Source organism: Chanodichthys erythropterus, chromosome 10 (genome assembly GCF_024489055.1).
Source record: "Chanodichthys erythropterus isolate Z2021 chromosome 10, ASM2448905v1, whole genome shotgun sequence".
In the NCBI taxonomy this organism is placed as follows: Eukaryota; Metazoa; Chordata; class Actinopteri; order Cypriniformes; family Xenocyprididae; genus Chanodichthys; species Chanodichthys erythropterus.
Genome location: NC_090230.1, coordinates 6446072 through 6461642, shown reverse-complemented (window position 1 = coordinate 6461642; position 15571 = coordinate 6446072). Strand labels below are relative to the sequence as shown.

Below are 15571 nucleotides of genomic sequence, written 5' to 3'. Positions count from 1 at the left end.
GACTGCTTTCATCTCTGGCGTCGTTGCATTTAGTGGAGTGATGGCAAACCGCCATGGGCGGCACTCTCAGCCCAGGTTGCACTGGGATAGTAAGATAGAGGGGTGGCTGATGTGTCAGCATGTTATTATAGCTGAGTTTGTTTATTATACAGATGAATTTTGGCTATCTCTGTTGAGATTCAGCTGTACTACTCTCAAGGGGCCTTTCCTCACAAATGAAAATACACCGTATGCACTGAGTGACACAACAGAGACTTGTTCAAACAAAGTGGGATGTCTTATTTTAGACTGCTTATTTTAACGGCCCACAGCGCAATGGCTTTTTAATTAGCTTTTGAGAGGATGCTAACATCGTAACATTAATGTTGACAGACCAGGCAAATCTTCCAATGACAGTGTGGTGTCATTAATACTGCATAATGAATGTTAAAAAAAATCTGATTTGACAACTTAATTTTTTAACAATAGCATATTAACCTTTCATTACAGATGTAGTGTGGGATTAGTGATGGTATATGCTTCTGTAGAAGCAGTTAGTTCAACACTATTAAACAGAAAAATGTTTAACGCCAGCATTTTTTAAAAGAAAGTTGCCAGCCACTGCCAGCATTTTTGATCATTTTCATAAAAAATGTCATGGCCCCCAGAATATTTTGTTGTATGAGTATCGGAACATGCAATATATCAAGTTTTATTTTAGCTTCATGCATTCTTTGTTTTTTGGTCAACTCTTGAATGTGGGTAAGTTTAATAAAAAATGCAACATTTTGAACAATGAATTCTCAAACAATTTTGAATTCTCAAAGCTGAGAAAATAGCATTTTTTCCCCCCCAAAGACTACATTGTGCATAAGCAATGCTTTTACCACTTGTTTCTTGCCTGTGTTTTGATCCGGAGATTCTGTACTCTTTCAGAAGTTGCATAATAGCGCCCTCTACCGTATAACAGTGAAAACAAAAAAGCCGGAAAATTCCATCAATGGTGGAGTCAATAGTGAAATTCCTAGTAAAAAAAAAAAAAATTCAGTAGTGATGGTCCACTTTCATGAAGCATTCTAGATGTAATCAAGTCAGTCTCAAATTACTTACATTTTGAATATATCCATTATAAATACTTTGCATAAAATTTATGATCTAACAGAAAAAGCGACAGATCTTTTCTTCCATATTTTCTTACAAATATCAGAGTGTAACAGATTATCAAAAAAAAAAGAAAGAAAAAAAAGTAGGTTGTTGTCAGTAGTTGTTGATTGGAATGAGGCAGATTTGAATGCGAGCTTGCAGTCGATTGTAAGAAAGGGGCGGGGTTTAAGCAGACAAAATGATTGGAGAAATCCAGCATACATCACCAGAGAGAAGTGTGTTGTTTCACTGGAAGATCTCAGGACATTTTGTTAAAATGACAAGGTCAAAAAAAAAAAAAAAGTAAATTAATTAAATGCATGCATGGATGAATTGTTCACAATAAGATCTATAACATACATTTAGAAAATAGAATAGGTGAATTTCTATTTAATGCCAACTTTAAACTTAAAATAAGTAGTTTTAATATATTTAGAATATTTTTTTTATATATATATTTTTTTAATATATTTTACCATAGTTTCTGGTTCAATTATGTCATTCCCAGTCTTTTTTGCTTTGAAGCAAAGTTTCGAGATTATCAGAGCTGGTTGTTTTGTACTGTACATCACTCCAGTTTTCAAGAAAATTTATGTAAAAAAAAAATGAACACTGCTGTCTTGTATTATATTACTGTAGCTGCTGTTTCATGCACGCAACATGGCACTGGAGGTTATACAGTACACTGATTTTACCATAGTTAATGGCCAAACACCCCTTACCCATGATAAAATCACTGCAATGTTTTGGCCTTGAGTGGATTATTGCTTTAATAAAACACACATTGTACCTTAGGGCTTAGTTTTAATTGCTTGTTTATTTGAGGTCTTAAGTTTAAACTCTTTTCAGGTCTAAAGTCCCCAAAAAAATAATAATAACTATAATAGATGATTAATAAAAAACTGACTGTGCATTGTTAGTCACTGTGACTATCCCAGCATGCACACACACTTAGCTATTAATGTTAATGTTGTTCCATTTCACGCAGCTGAAAAAGAACAAAAGAGACTGGATTACGTTAATACAGTATTGTTTTTATTCATTTGTATGGCATTGATGAATAAAACTAAAACAAGAGTTGCATTTAAGCCAAGGCTGACAAATGAAACCTTGTGTGAATCCAAAAACCAGACCTCGGATAATTCAAGCATCTGAACAGTTTTTAAACCTTGTCCGGCTATCGTGGAATTATCACGGTGAAGTGTGACCGTGCGTAACATAGCCACACTGTGACATTTTGTATAGTGTGTGAAAGGGTGGTTATGTGTTAGGCTTTGGAATGGGAAATATGGATATAATATAACATATATATATATATATATTTATGTATATATATTATACATAGCATGGTTCATAAATTCGAGAGCATCATTGTCCTTGTCTTGGATTCCATCTTTGCTGATAGCCCTTTTCCAACGGTGGTTTATTTAGGGCCATCTATGAAGCATGACATAGGATACCTCACTGAACCACCCCCGAGATGTTTTGCATAGACGCCAAGTTAAATTCATGCAAATGAGTATGGGACAGACGTTTGAGAAGATCTAAACAAACAAACAAAAAAAAATTACGATAAAGAAAAAAAAAATGACAAACACGAGTCAAGGTTATACTACATCTACCACATGAATGAACTGTGTGAGTGGTCACATTCAATTTTTAGGACTCTAGTTTTAGAAAAATAAGTGTGATTATTTCTATATTTTTTAAAAAAGAAAAAGAAAAAGTCAGTCCATGTAATATACTCTGTGATCGAGCATAATGATTACTGTAGCTACACTTGAAGCATGTTTATGTGTAGGTCTGCTATATGTGTATATTTTAGTACTTTCAGACGAATATTGCTCTTCTGCAGCACTGCCTATTTTTAACGGCATCAACAAAGAGACCTACGCGTTAGCTATCTTTTTAGCTAGTGTGTACTTGTGAGGGGCCAAGTCAACATGCAGCATTAGGTTCCGACAAGGGCAGTCACCATGCATAGTAGTCATTTTATGCCATTAGAAATGGTGAAAGAAACCCCCTGAAACAATAATGTTCATACTCAGCCATGGCTAGCCAAGTTTTGAAACGAATTTGCTAGCTGTTTCGTAGTCAGATTTTGAATTATATCAGAATTCACCGTTGCACCATTCACTTCCCATCTAAAGAAACTCACTACTTAAACTACTGTCTTGTTCGTGGTTACTCAGGCTTGTGTCTTTATCAGGACTTATGTAACCATGATTGAATGGAAGAAATTTGAAAAGATTTTTGTTTCAACCTGCAGCCGTTACAGAAAACAAACATTGACTGTAAAAGAAACACTCTGCACAATAAATAAAATAAATAACATTTCAAAACGAATGTGAACAAAACATAAAAATGTAACACAAAAGCAAGTTTTAGATCTGTTGTCATTTTAAAAACATTTCCTTTTTTTCATTTTTTTGTTTTAATACATCATTTAAAGATTTCTAAAAAAATCAGGAAGTTGTATACAGAAGCATTCACAGACATCATTGTATAAAAGCTGATACATAAGAGATTAGCATCAGTCAACAGTGTTCTACGTTATAAACTCTTTGCGGGAATATTTCGTTGTTATCAATAAATAAGAGCAGACAATAAACGTGTGTAAAGATTTTGGGAAAATAGGAGATTAGGAATAGTCTATGGCTTTAGCGGCTACCTCAGCCAAAAACAAAACAAAACAAAACAAAAACAAAACCGTTAAAATTTATGCCATTATTTTCCTACAGTTTTTCAGGACAAGCTACTAAACCAAAAAGAAAACAAATTGGTACCGTCTGTTTCTACATAGCTACATCAGGCTAGAAGAGAAGAACCCTCAAAGTATTCCTCTTCGGTCGTTGTCTCGGAAACAAAGGAGGTACTGGCTAGTTCCTCTCAGCGAACTTCAGTAGGGCGCAAACTTCTGACGCTCTGGTTTCTTGATGCCGTTGGCGGAGGAGATCTTGGCGGTGTAGGACGCCAAGGTGCCGTGGGCAGGGGCGGCAGCGGCGGCGGCAGCAGCTGTGGCAGCAGGGGCCGAGAGTGCCAGGAAGGGGACGGATTTGATTCCCAGGAGGCTGGAGAGGGGGAGGGTATAGGGGGCGCCCAAGATTGGAGCGTGGGGCAGGCCGCCCATCGCTGCCAGGGCTGCGGCAGAGGACGATGCAGGGGGAGCAGTCTGGGTGAAGCTCATGTTGAGGTCTACAGGGGTCGACATGGAGGAGGACTGGGCAGTGGATTTGGCGGTCTCTAAACTGTACGAGGGAGGGAAGGAAGGAGGTGGAGGAGAGGAGGGTGGAGGGACAAGGGAGGGGAGCCGGATGGAGAAGGGTTAGAAGGTTAAATAAAAGACATGTTAAACAAAAATTGAGAAAGATAAAAAAAAAAAATCAAAAAACAGAAACAAAAAAATCATAAGAGAGGTGTGTTTTGCTGGTGGTTGCAACAGATTATTTGAGGGGGGACCTTGGCACTCATGGGAAAGGAGCTGTTTAATTGAGGGTGATGGCTTGGGTAGGGGCTTTGGGAAAAGAAACAAAATGATTTCAATTTCAGTAGCATTTCCTTTATCTTTTATCAAGATGCATTTGTCAACATGGTACTAATTGCAAATGCATGTAATCAAACGTGCTTTACCATTAATGTATTTCGAGGGCGTAGAAATGATTCCTCATTATCAAGTAGGGGGTGTGTTCAATATGCAGAACGTTCTGATGCAATACATTGAAACGAGACGATTGTCTCTTAGGAAGTATTCTTACTGAGTGACACTGATTGGGGGTGACGTCTCCAGACTTCTTCAAGGACATGAATAATCATGTTTGATTTTTAATGGCTTGATGGAGCTGACTCGTTAAGGAAATATTCTGACGCTAGAGTGCCTTGGGTTGCTCTGAGGTCGGCGTTTGTTGCTGTCGCTTGGCGAAAACCAAACTGATATGAATTCAACTGATGAGAAACCAGTAAAATCAATAATATTAAGACAGAAGCAAAACAACAAAAGCTTTCCCAAAATATCTTGAAACCAAAATAGTAATCTTCCCATGCAGGGAGCCTGAGTAACATATTTCAAATAAAATAATGAGGGGTTTCTCAGAGTGAGTTTGACATTCTGCACCGGTCTGCTTGTTGAACACACCTGAGACAAGCATTAATATTTCATTCAAGACCCAATTATTGCTCTCTTGTCGACTTGCTGAGTCATAATATGCTAAAAGAATTAATAAATAATTTTGTACATGACACTGCATCTGTTAGAAATCTTAATTTGTTTTTTTTTGCTAGCCAATACAGAATATAGAGAAAAATGCTTCAACTGATTGTTAAATAAAGAAGCCACTAATTTGGAGTTGAGTCTTATTCTGTTCCTTCATTATTATCCATTAATGCATATGCTCTGGTCAACAGAATAAACTGGTCATCTTATTCAGATACTGATTTGAACTCTTTACTAACAAGAACTATAAAAATGTTCTTGTGGTTTGAATTGTTTCGATTCATTATGTGTGTTTTGCAAATTCTACCTTATGTTAATTGAACTGACGTTAGAAGTATACAACAATTTTCATTAGCCTGGGTAAAGAACAGAACTATTCATTTTGTTGCATTAGCAAATGAAATTTTGCCCCAGCATTGACGGAGAAGTCTTTGCCGAGGAACTGAGCTGTCAGGAATTTACTGCTTTCTTGCCTGACACAACATTTGATCAAATTGCAAACGCATAGATCTCATGGGAGAAAATTACAGTCTGTCTATGAGGCGGCCAAAATGCTCTGCCTTTAAGCTTTAACAAGCTCTGGCTTGAAACTTGGCCAATTAATCCCTCAGCCTGGCTTCTTTCTGCCACATCTTCTTGCTTTGTAGTTGTGCAATGCCTTTGCTCAAGAGTGCTTCTCTTCTGGTCAGACCCCCGAATGAATATTCCCAGAGGTTTTGTCAGGGTCTCCTACTTCAGGGACCTCTAGAGGTCATTATGGTGTAAAATATGCCACATAAACACATGGAGTGGTCAAGTACAAATACCCTGAATCTGTCATGATGGGATGACTTCCAGTGCTTACCAGGATGTGATTAGATACTGGGCCAAGTTGATGCTGATTGGGGAGCCTGTGATGGTGACGTGTCGGTCACTAGTGCTGTCCAGTTGACTGCCGATCTTGATCTGAGCCCCTGACACTTGGCGGATCTCGTTGATTTTTGTACCCTGCCTGCCGATTATTGAACCAATCAGCTGAAAGGAAAGTACAAGACCAATCAGGTCAATAAATATATCTCACTGTCAACAGATTTAAACAGCTATTCCATGACACTTTTTCCCTCTAAGACAAGGGTGTCAAGTTCTGCTTCTGGTGGGCCAAAGTCCTGCAGAGTTTAGCTCCAATACACCTGCCTGGAGGTTTCTTGAAATCCTGAAGACCTTGATTATCTGGTTCAAGTGTGTTTAATTGGGGTTGGAGCTAAACTCTGCAGGTCAGTGGCCCTCCAGGAGTAGTATTGGATACCATGGCTCATGGGATAAATTGCAACGCTAAACATTATGACAACATGACCGGTTTAAAGAAAGCCAAATTTATGTTGGTCAAATTCCACATCAGGATAATTTCCCTGTCGCATGGTCAACTGCAATTCTGAAATTCATAAAATATGGCATACAGCCCTACCGCCCATCTTTGTGGCTAAGTAACTATTGATTTCAGGGACAGTGTTTGCACTCTCATGCCCGTATCTAATGTGTTTCTTGACAAACACTTCCATCTCTCTTTGTGTGCATGTCATCATGGTTGGCTCTGAAGTGCTGGTTTATGTGTTTGTTCATCTGGACCTAAGATGACACGGCATTGTCTCTGTAACAAGCATCTGCTAATAGTTCAGTGGATCTAGATGGTCAGTTTAAATCAACAACAGGTGGTGGTGAACTAATTCATCCTGCTATGACAGCATCAAAAAAAAGTTGAGGACATGCAGCACCACAAAAACTCACTGTATGGATCCAGATGGTCACTGTACCTGCTGTGGAAGGTTTCCACAGCTTGAAGGAAAAGGACCATGGGGGTTGGGTGACCTTAGGGCTTGGTGTCAAGCCTGGACAATGATAAAGTGGAGTGACCCCAAATGGGATGGGTTAACAGTTTATCATTCAAATGACTGACAGCTTGTCTTTTGTCCACCCTGCATCCCAGCCCCCCAACCCTCACTTTGAGTGCAAGTTGGATTATGTAGGCAAGAATTGCTCCACAAAGCATTCCTTTCCTCACGAGTCATATGAACGTCAAAGCTCCTGATTTGTCACACCGCTCTCCCTGGTGCCCAGGGGCTATTAATGGCTCAGCTGATTGTGGCTAAGTGCTTGTAGTCGACCGCCAGGTCTCGCTGCCGCCCTGACATAGAGTACTTCAGCATGTCCTTTGCACTGCACCACATATTTGCCCACTGACATCCTTCATTTTTAGAAATCTATGAATTATACATCCTCAAGCAATAGGATAATGAAACAAACAATGTACTATCACCCACACAACCTCCCCCAGCCTTCAAGTTTACCAAACAAAAAAATTCAGTTTGGTCTGTTTCATTGATTTCTTTGTATCCACTGAAATCAAGGTGCAATCTATGGCTCAATTCTGTCCAAAGCAAGAGATGGGTATAACCTAGCCTAGCTGGAGACAGGCCTATTTAAGGTGAATCTACTATTTAGGCCTTAGTTTTGAAAGTCTGGGGAGTGAGGACACATCTCCTGCCATCAAAAACTGGTGTCACTGACGGCCTCGTCCACCTCTCACAGGGCAATCTTTCAACAGGTAGAGTTCTGACCCAGCTGCATCCGCTGCCACTGCTGTGTTCTCGAGCACTGATCCGATCCCAATCTAATTGTAGCATGTTTCAGGCGAGTTAGGGGGGATGGTTCACCATGGAGAAACTGCTCCTCTATAGAGAGAAACCTGATTGCGAATGATAAACAACTTAGTCTGCCAGGCGTTTGATGTCTGTTTGATGTCGCCTTGCCTTGGAATTGCATCGCTGTGAGGGAATTTCAATAATACATGCTTTCCATCACCCTGTTTATGGCTTTATGCAGGAATATGACTGTACAAGCATGCTAAATTAGCCCTTGATTGGAGAAATGGGTGAAGTTTCTTTGAAGTTTATCATGTATGTTGAGGTTAAGAACCTAATAAATGTATTCAGGAAGTCAAGTTATATTTGAAGCTAGTGTCAATTTGATAAGAGCTGAGTCCTGTTCTGTTCATGTGCATCAAGGTAGTAAATGACTTCACTTGTATGGAATCATTCTAGATAACGCATTCACTCAATTTTTCTGCCATTACAGCTGCACAAGAAATCAAAAATGCTTATACACTATGTAAGCTTAAAAACTCAGACCTGTTTAGAAGTATTCAAGTCTGCTTTTATGTGTTGCTTGCAAATGTACCATATTCCACTCACTTGCTGTTTTCAGTGAAATATAAATATATATATATATATATATATATATATATATATATATATCAAATATTTAAATGATCAAAATCTCAAAACCTGTTTTCAAAAGTAAAAATGTTATAAATGTTTTTAACTAGAAAACAGTCAGATAAAAGTCAAAGAATACAAGAACATGTCCTATGTGAACAGCCCTGGTTGTATTAAAAACTGTTTCCTTTACTAGGCACCAGTAGATTATTATGAGTCGGGCATGAGGCCTTAAAATACCAAAACAATGGGAGTTGAAAATATGTATTGAGTATTGAGTCCACAGCTGGGCCCTTCGCCAGTCGATTAATCCTGTGATCTCAGGGAGACGTGGAGGCGAGAGGGAGCCCTGGTCAGCAGGCATGAAGGGAACGTCCCATTGGCCCCTGGGGTGCAGGGTCTGCACCACAACCTAGAGCTCTGACAAAAGGTTCTGGCTTTATTTACCGTCTCTGTTTTGACAGCAGAGGAGTGCTAAGCATGTCAGATGCCATGACAGGATTGAACTGGATCTTGTGAAGCTCTTCTGGCAGAGCAGGGGGTGGACAGATAAAAAGACACAAGTCAGTGTGTTTGAAACAAAAAGCTTCATGATTTCTGCAAGGCCAAAGTGTGCCAAGAGAGGTGCTCTCAAAAATATCAAGAATGTCTAAAAAAACATCTGACATTCATCTGATATTCTCCAAGGCTTAATATAGTCTTAAATGTAAGATGAACATAAGCATCATTACAAAAGAAAAAGTGTTACTGTACAGAAATATATCTTGAAAAAACGTTTTTCTTACGTCATTTGGAATGAGAAGTTCTTGTGATGCTGTCTGGGAACTGGACTCAATGCCTGCTGGAAGAGGAATAGGTACCAAGTTAACAAACCGTAGGACAATTCGCTGTAGTTTGTTTGCTTTCTTATTTCCCTTTCTTTTTGTTCACTGTTTAGTTCTGCTAAATTTGACAGAAGCTTCTCTGAACTTATGTGGACAAGAGTAATCTCAAGACAATTTATTTTCTCCCATCATGCACAGTGCATTTCTTTCTCCCTTTACCCTTTGTGTGTTCATTGTAAATGACATCACAAAATAGAGCAGTGAAATAGTTCAGAATGAATAAGTTTTTAAGATTAAGTGTACCAAATCAGAGGCATAAAACCGAATTGCAGTCTGTTTGATTGGACCAAAATAGCACACTGGAGTATCTATTTAACTGAACAACATAAAAGGCAGGTCTTTACTCTTGTTTGGTACCTTTGAATATTTAGCCCACATATCCCAGCAGCTTCTAGTCCAACTGATCAACCACCTAGACCAGCTTACCTCAAAAGTTACAAACAGTGTTAAACCATTCAAAATTGGTCTACCGCAGGGGTTTTCAAACCTGTCCTGGAATCCCCAGCACTGCACATTTTGTCTCACACACTGTCTCCCTTAACTGACACACCTACGTCAGGTCTTGCAGTCTCTACTAATGAGCTGATGAGTTGATTCAAGTGTGTAAGATGAGGGAACAAAATATCCAGTGCTGGGGATGTTCCAGGACAGGTCTGAAAACCCTTGGTCTACCAGAGAAGAGATTCAATGGCCTCAACATAGGCCTATTTCTGACACCAAATTATCTTGCAAATTATCCACAAATTTGCAGGAGAGATTAACTTGTATTGAACCCAGAATATTCTTTTAAGCATTCTCCTATCTGTTAGCAGACCGCTATCACCTAACCACTAATGACGTGCACAGAGCTAGCCTGTTTCTCTTTTCCTTTACTTCCTGTCTCAGCAGGAGGCCCAGACCCAACAGTGCCTCCTAGCCCAACAAGGGCCTATTTAATAGACTGAAACATTGCCTTGACTGATGAGCTTTTTACCTCCGACATAATCGAATTCCCCAGCCATATCAAGATAGGATGTGCTCTTGTAGTTTTAGAGGCGGGGGGCAACTATTACATTTGTTTCGACCCCTCAGTTCCTCTAAGGGGATTTTTGATTCTCACATTTGCACCGAAAGTGCTTATTTACCATAATGTTCAACAGTCTGTTGGCTTTAACAACAAACCTTTCGCAAATGTTGGGAATCTCCAGACATCTTGAAAGACATCACTGAAAAACTTGGGGTGGCTGTATAATTGGATGTCTGGTTGTGAGCAAGAAAAAAAAGAGAGGGAACAAGAAAAGGAAAGCTTTAGCTGGACATTTATCACAGCTCAGAGAAGCCCCAGGAGCTGACTGTGGAGCCTTGTAAAATTTGTCCCCATTTTTGCAGCTGTAATCTGCATGTGCCATATGCTCCATGGAGCTCAGGTGTATTACCTTGAACCTGGGTGGCCTATGGGTCTTTGAGAGGTCTGTTGGAATCGACTTATACTTAAGCTTGAGTTGTCTGATGGAATTGTGTCACATCAACAATTGCTGTACGTGGGGATATAGCGCTGCTAAAGCACATTTGTGCTTCTGGGTAAATATAGGGTGTTTTTGCACTTTATAATAAGAATAGACCACTTCAGTATTACAAACTTAACTGATTGGGGGAAAAAAAATCTACTTCTCTTTTCTTTCACACTGTTCCTGGCCTTGAAATGGATCACTTGTTCACCAAATTACTAATTCATGTGAACTTTAAAAAAGGGGAGTCCTGCATGTGTGAATAAGATGGCGACAAGTTGATTACAGTCTAAGCCCATGTCTAACCCATAATAACCCATCCCAACCCTTATCTCCCTCTTCAAAGAGACTTGGATTGGCAAAACATACCGGGCAGAACTTGGGTGGCCGTGGGCTGAGCCATGGGGGCAAGACCCTGCTGCATGGACAACTGGTGCAACTTGGCCAACTGAGGTGAAAGAAAAATGGGAGTGAAATGTCACTTCATTTTTTTTATGAAAAGGTTTTATTACTCTTATCAGAAGACACAGCTGAGAATTGAATCATATAGTTCATTTACAAGTGTAAAACAGGCTCATTACCTTCACAAAAGGACACTCAACTAATGAAAGTTATGCAGTATGAGGACGGAAATTCTCTCTAAAGCTTCTTACCTCTGAGTGTGGAATGCCATATTGGTTTTGTACAGTATAAGCCTGAAAAAGAAATAGTGACAAGTGTTAAAATGGAGAACATCTTATTCAATCATTCTTTTTTAAAGCTCCTCATAATCATTTAAAACAACTGCAAAATTGGAAACGGGGTAATTCTGTAGCAGAAGTGTTTCATACTTTCTTTTTGCATTTTTTTTCTTAAAACAAAAAGAAAAAAAACCTTTTTCTCTATGACCCTAATCATTAATGAGGTTGTTTGTTCTTCTCTGTCTTTAAAGTAAACATGAAATCCAAATGTACTAAAATGAACATTTCACCCAACATTGTTTTCTTTCACAGAATATACTGTTTTCTTACTCTGAAATGACACAGATTAAATAACAGATGGGTTACACATGCCATTTCATGATGACATTGACTTCAGTATGTAATTGAACTCTGTTGTGATTGGCTAACTACTTAAATCTTTCCCCGCCTGCATTTTTTTAAAAACTTGCCAGGCAGCGCCAGCATTTTTGGTAATTTTCACAAAACTTTCATGGCCCCAATATAATTTTTTAATCTAGCTCTATGCATTCCTTTTTTATCAACACATTATGAAATTTAGAAAATCGTCTTGTTTTTTTTCAAAGACTACAACGTGCATAAGCAATGCTTTTACCAATTGTTTCTGCTCCTTTTTTACCTCTGTTTTGATCTGGAGATTATCTACTCTTTCAGAAAATGCGTAATAGCACCCCCTACCATATAACAGTAAAAACAAGGAAAGCCGGAAAATTCCATCAATGGCGGGGAAAGAGTTAACAAGTTCATACTGTTGTTCATCAAGGCGGGATGAGTTACTAAATTATGAATATGTGTTGATATGTAAATATTGGTATATCTACATAAGATATACATGTACACATTCCAGTCTGAATTTGTTTGCTTGTCTTCACTGGTCCGTTGTTTGATTTTAGAAGAGTTTTGGATTGGTTATGCCAGAACTACGGGGTCTCTGCCCCCACCACACCTACTCTCATAGTTCAAAAAATGTCTAAAGGGGACAGATGTGAAACTAGAAGATCTCTGAATCAAGGCTTCTGCATCAAAGAGAATGAGAAGCCAAATAGCCAGACGCAAAAGCTACAGAGAATGTTACGTGCTAGTCCCAGAGGTTCTCTTGCATAAGCCTGTTTAAAAGTTTAAACACGTGGAAGAGAGAAGGAGAGAGAGAAATCGAGGGAGGATAAAATGGAAAATAAAATAAAAAGATCAGCGATGCAGAAATGGCAGTCCATGTTTAAGAGCAACCCTAGTTTGTGTCTCTGGCAGCCAAGTTAATGAAAATGATTGGTCACAGCTCTAAAGGCAAACACTGTTTAGGGGGGAAAACCTGACCCTTCCTTGTCAGGACGGATTTAGCTTGTCTTCGAAGGTGAGCTCAGAATGTGCTACATGACTGCCACCTCTACTTTCAATGTCTCTGATATTTTCCCATTTTGTTTCACTATCCTTGTTTATGTCCCCTTTTCAATTTGTTCTTAAAATGTTTAAAATATCACTTGAAAGAAGAACAGAAGGTCCAGTTAAAAAAAAAAATCCAAAATTGGAGGAAAGACCGCAATTTATGTTCAAACCTGAAAACGCATCTTGATGCGTCATTTGAATGCAAATGAGATTTGAATGTGGAGAAGACTGAAAATTTGCCCTTTTGTAAATGCATGTTATACTGTAGATCTTACTTTAAACAGTTAAATCATCCTTGCATGTTTCATTTTTTAGAAACATTTTGGCTTCGTAAATTTTAAATCAAAATGTCTTTACTGTCAAGTGAAAACACCCACATTTCTAAATCCAATCAACAATCAATGGATAGAACCAAATCCCTGACCAACATTTTTTTTTTTTTTTTTTTTTTTTGGACAATCCAAATTACATCTGGATGAACTTCACAATACGGAAGAAAAGATCTGTTGCTACTTTTGAACAAAGAAATTTTGGTCTATTTCTTACACAAAGCTATCATTTCACTTCAGAAGATTTGGAATATTGTGCATAATAAATAAAAAAAATTAAAACAGGAATTTATTTTGGGTAAACTATTACTTTAAAATATAACACAATGCTTCCAAATGCTTGGCAACGTATGTGTGCTTACTGGGGAAGGAATTAAGGTAGCGAAAAAGGAGGAGGGGGAGCTTCCATTATTTCAGTCATTGCCTTATTATTTCTTTCCTTCCTGTTCTCCAAGCTCAGAACGCTCATAAATAACACAGAAAAGCATTAATCACCTGGCTGAGCCACTTAACGCTGCGTAATCCTTACGCACACACACACATACATGGGGCCTTCATTAGCGAGAGCCGTGGTGATGTTGTCAGTCCCGTCTCCTGGCAGACAGCATTTATCTCCGCTCGTTTAAGAGAATGTCACTGCTCGGGCCTGACACCTCGTCTTTACAGCTCTCGAGGAAGAGTGTGTGTATTGGAAGGTCACGTGGTTCCCCTTTTTAGCCTTTACATCAGCATTAGTCAGAGGAGGCTGACACTTAAAGGAATAGTTCACCCAAAAATGAAAATTCTGTCATCATTAATTCACTCTCAAAACACACAGGATGATTTCTGTAATATTTATGCTGAGGTTTTCCATACAGCTAAAAATTTTTGTGAGAAAAAATTTAAATTTTAGTTGTTTTACTGAAAATGTTTTTCTGCCACAGCTCTCAATCTCAAACATCTGCGTATTCAAACTTGGCATATTATATGCGTTACGCTTAAAAAAAAAAAAAAAAAAATCGACAAAGACAACAGATGCCACTGGTTCTCACATGTCTTTAAAACAGGTTTGAGAGCAAAACTGTGCTTTTATATGCATAATATACACATCTCCTTTTGGGTTTCACAGAAGAAAGAAAATCATAGATTTCCAATGATAATTTTTGAGGATATATTCCTTTAACACAAGCTTAACTGTCTTGCCCTTGATATTTTGTGTCTCTCCAGGCCATGATAAACATTCTTTCATCGCTATGTTTAACGGCTGACATGGGAATGGGTGATGCTATCAACTGTTCCTGTTAATCTTATAGTAGAACATGCGCATATACACGGATAATTGTCTGCCCAAAAAGACCTCAACTTTAAGTCGAGAGATTAACAGTCATTCACACCATCATAGTGTCCCCAAATGAACTTCCCACAATGACAGAGAATCCTGTTACTTTAAAACATCAAGAATAGATGTTTGTTCCTAACAGAAGCGTCAGTGATAAGCACCTCTTAAAGTGTGATATTTTTCTGCCCTGTAAATTACATGCTTCAAAGCTAAACTGTTTGCAAACTGTTTTTTTTTTTTTTTTTGCCTCATTTAATGGTGTAATTTATGTGATATTTTTTGTTTTGGAGCTCATAGTTGTATGGACAAGAGCTATGTAAAATTCTTCTTTATATATAAATTATTTTTTGGTAAACAATTTCTTATATACTGAAGCTTTAAAGGTGCCCTAGAACACTTTTTCACAAGATGTAATATAAGTCTAAGGTGTCCCCTGAATGTGTGAAATTTCAGCTCAAAATACCCCATAGATTTTTTTTTATTCCGTTTTTTTAACTGCCTATTTTGGGGCATAATTAAAAATTGTCCCTGTTAAATGCTCGCGATCCCCATTCCCAAGCTCGCGACTCTATAATACGTTGCATAAACAAAGTTCACACAGCTAATATAACCCTCAAAATGGATCTTTACGAAGTGTTCGTCATGCAGCTCAGATCATGTGAGTATAGTATTTATTTGGATGTTTACATTTGATTCTGAATGAGTTTGAGGCTGTATGCTCCGTGGCTAACGGCTAATGCTACACTGTTGGAGAGATTTATAAAGAATTAAGTTGTGTTTATGGATTATACAGACTGCAAGTGTTTAATGATGAAAATAACAACGTCCCTGGTCTCCGTGAACACAGTAAGAAACGATAGTAAGTTTA

General features: G+C 38.4%; 1 protein-coding gene across 7 annotated transcripts in view; it reads right to left on the bottom strand.

Annotated features, from left to right (window-relative positions):
• Nucleotides 1–2121: 2121 nt before the first annotated feature.
• pcbp4 (poly(rC) binding protein 4) overlaps nt 2122–15571 on the bottom strand; it is a 97079-nt gene continuing 83629 nt past the window's right edge. For 3 of the 7 annotated variants that reach the window (XM_067395886.1, XM_067395887.1, XM_067395888.1), the window contains 6 exons: nt 11608–11649; nt 11324–11402; nt 10629–10706; nt 9369–9424; nt 6177–6346; nt 2122–4370 (listed from right to left, as the gene is read on the bottom strand). In XM_067395886.1, the coding sequence (XP_067251987.1) occupies nt 4022–4370; nt 6177–6346; nt 9369–9424; nt 10629–10706; nt 11324–11402; nt 11608–11649 (774 nt within the window). In that variant the 3' untranslated portion in view covers nt 2122–4021. Of the gene's footprint in view, nt 4637–6176; nt 6347–9368; nt 9425–10628; nt 10707–11323; nt 11403–11607; nt 11650–15571 lie in introns of all 7 variants that reach the window. The other 4 variants (XM_067395889.1, XM_067395893.1, XM_067395890.1 and 1 more) reach the window with 4 other exon arrangements.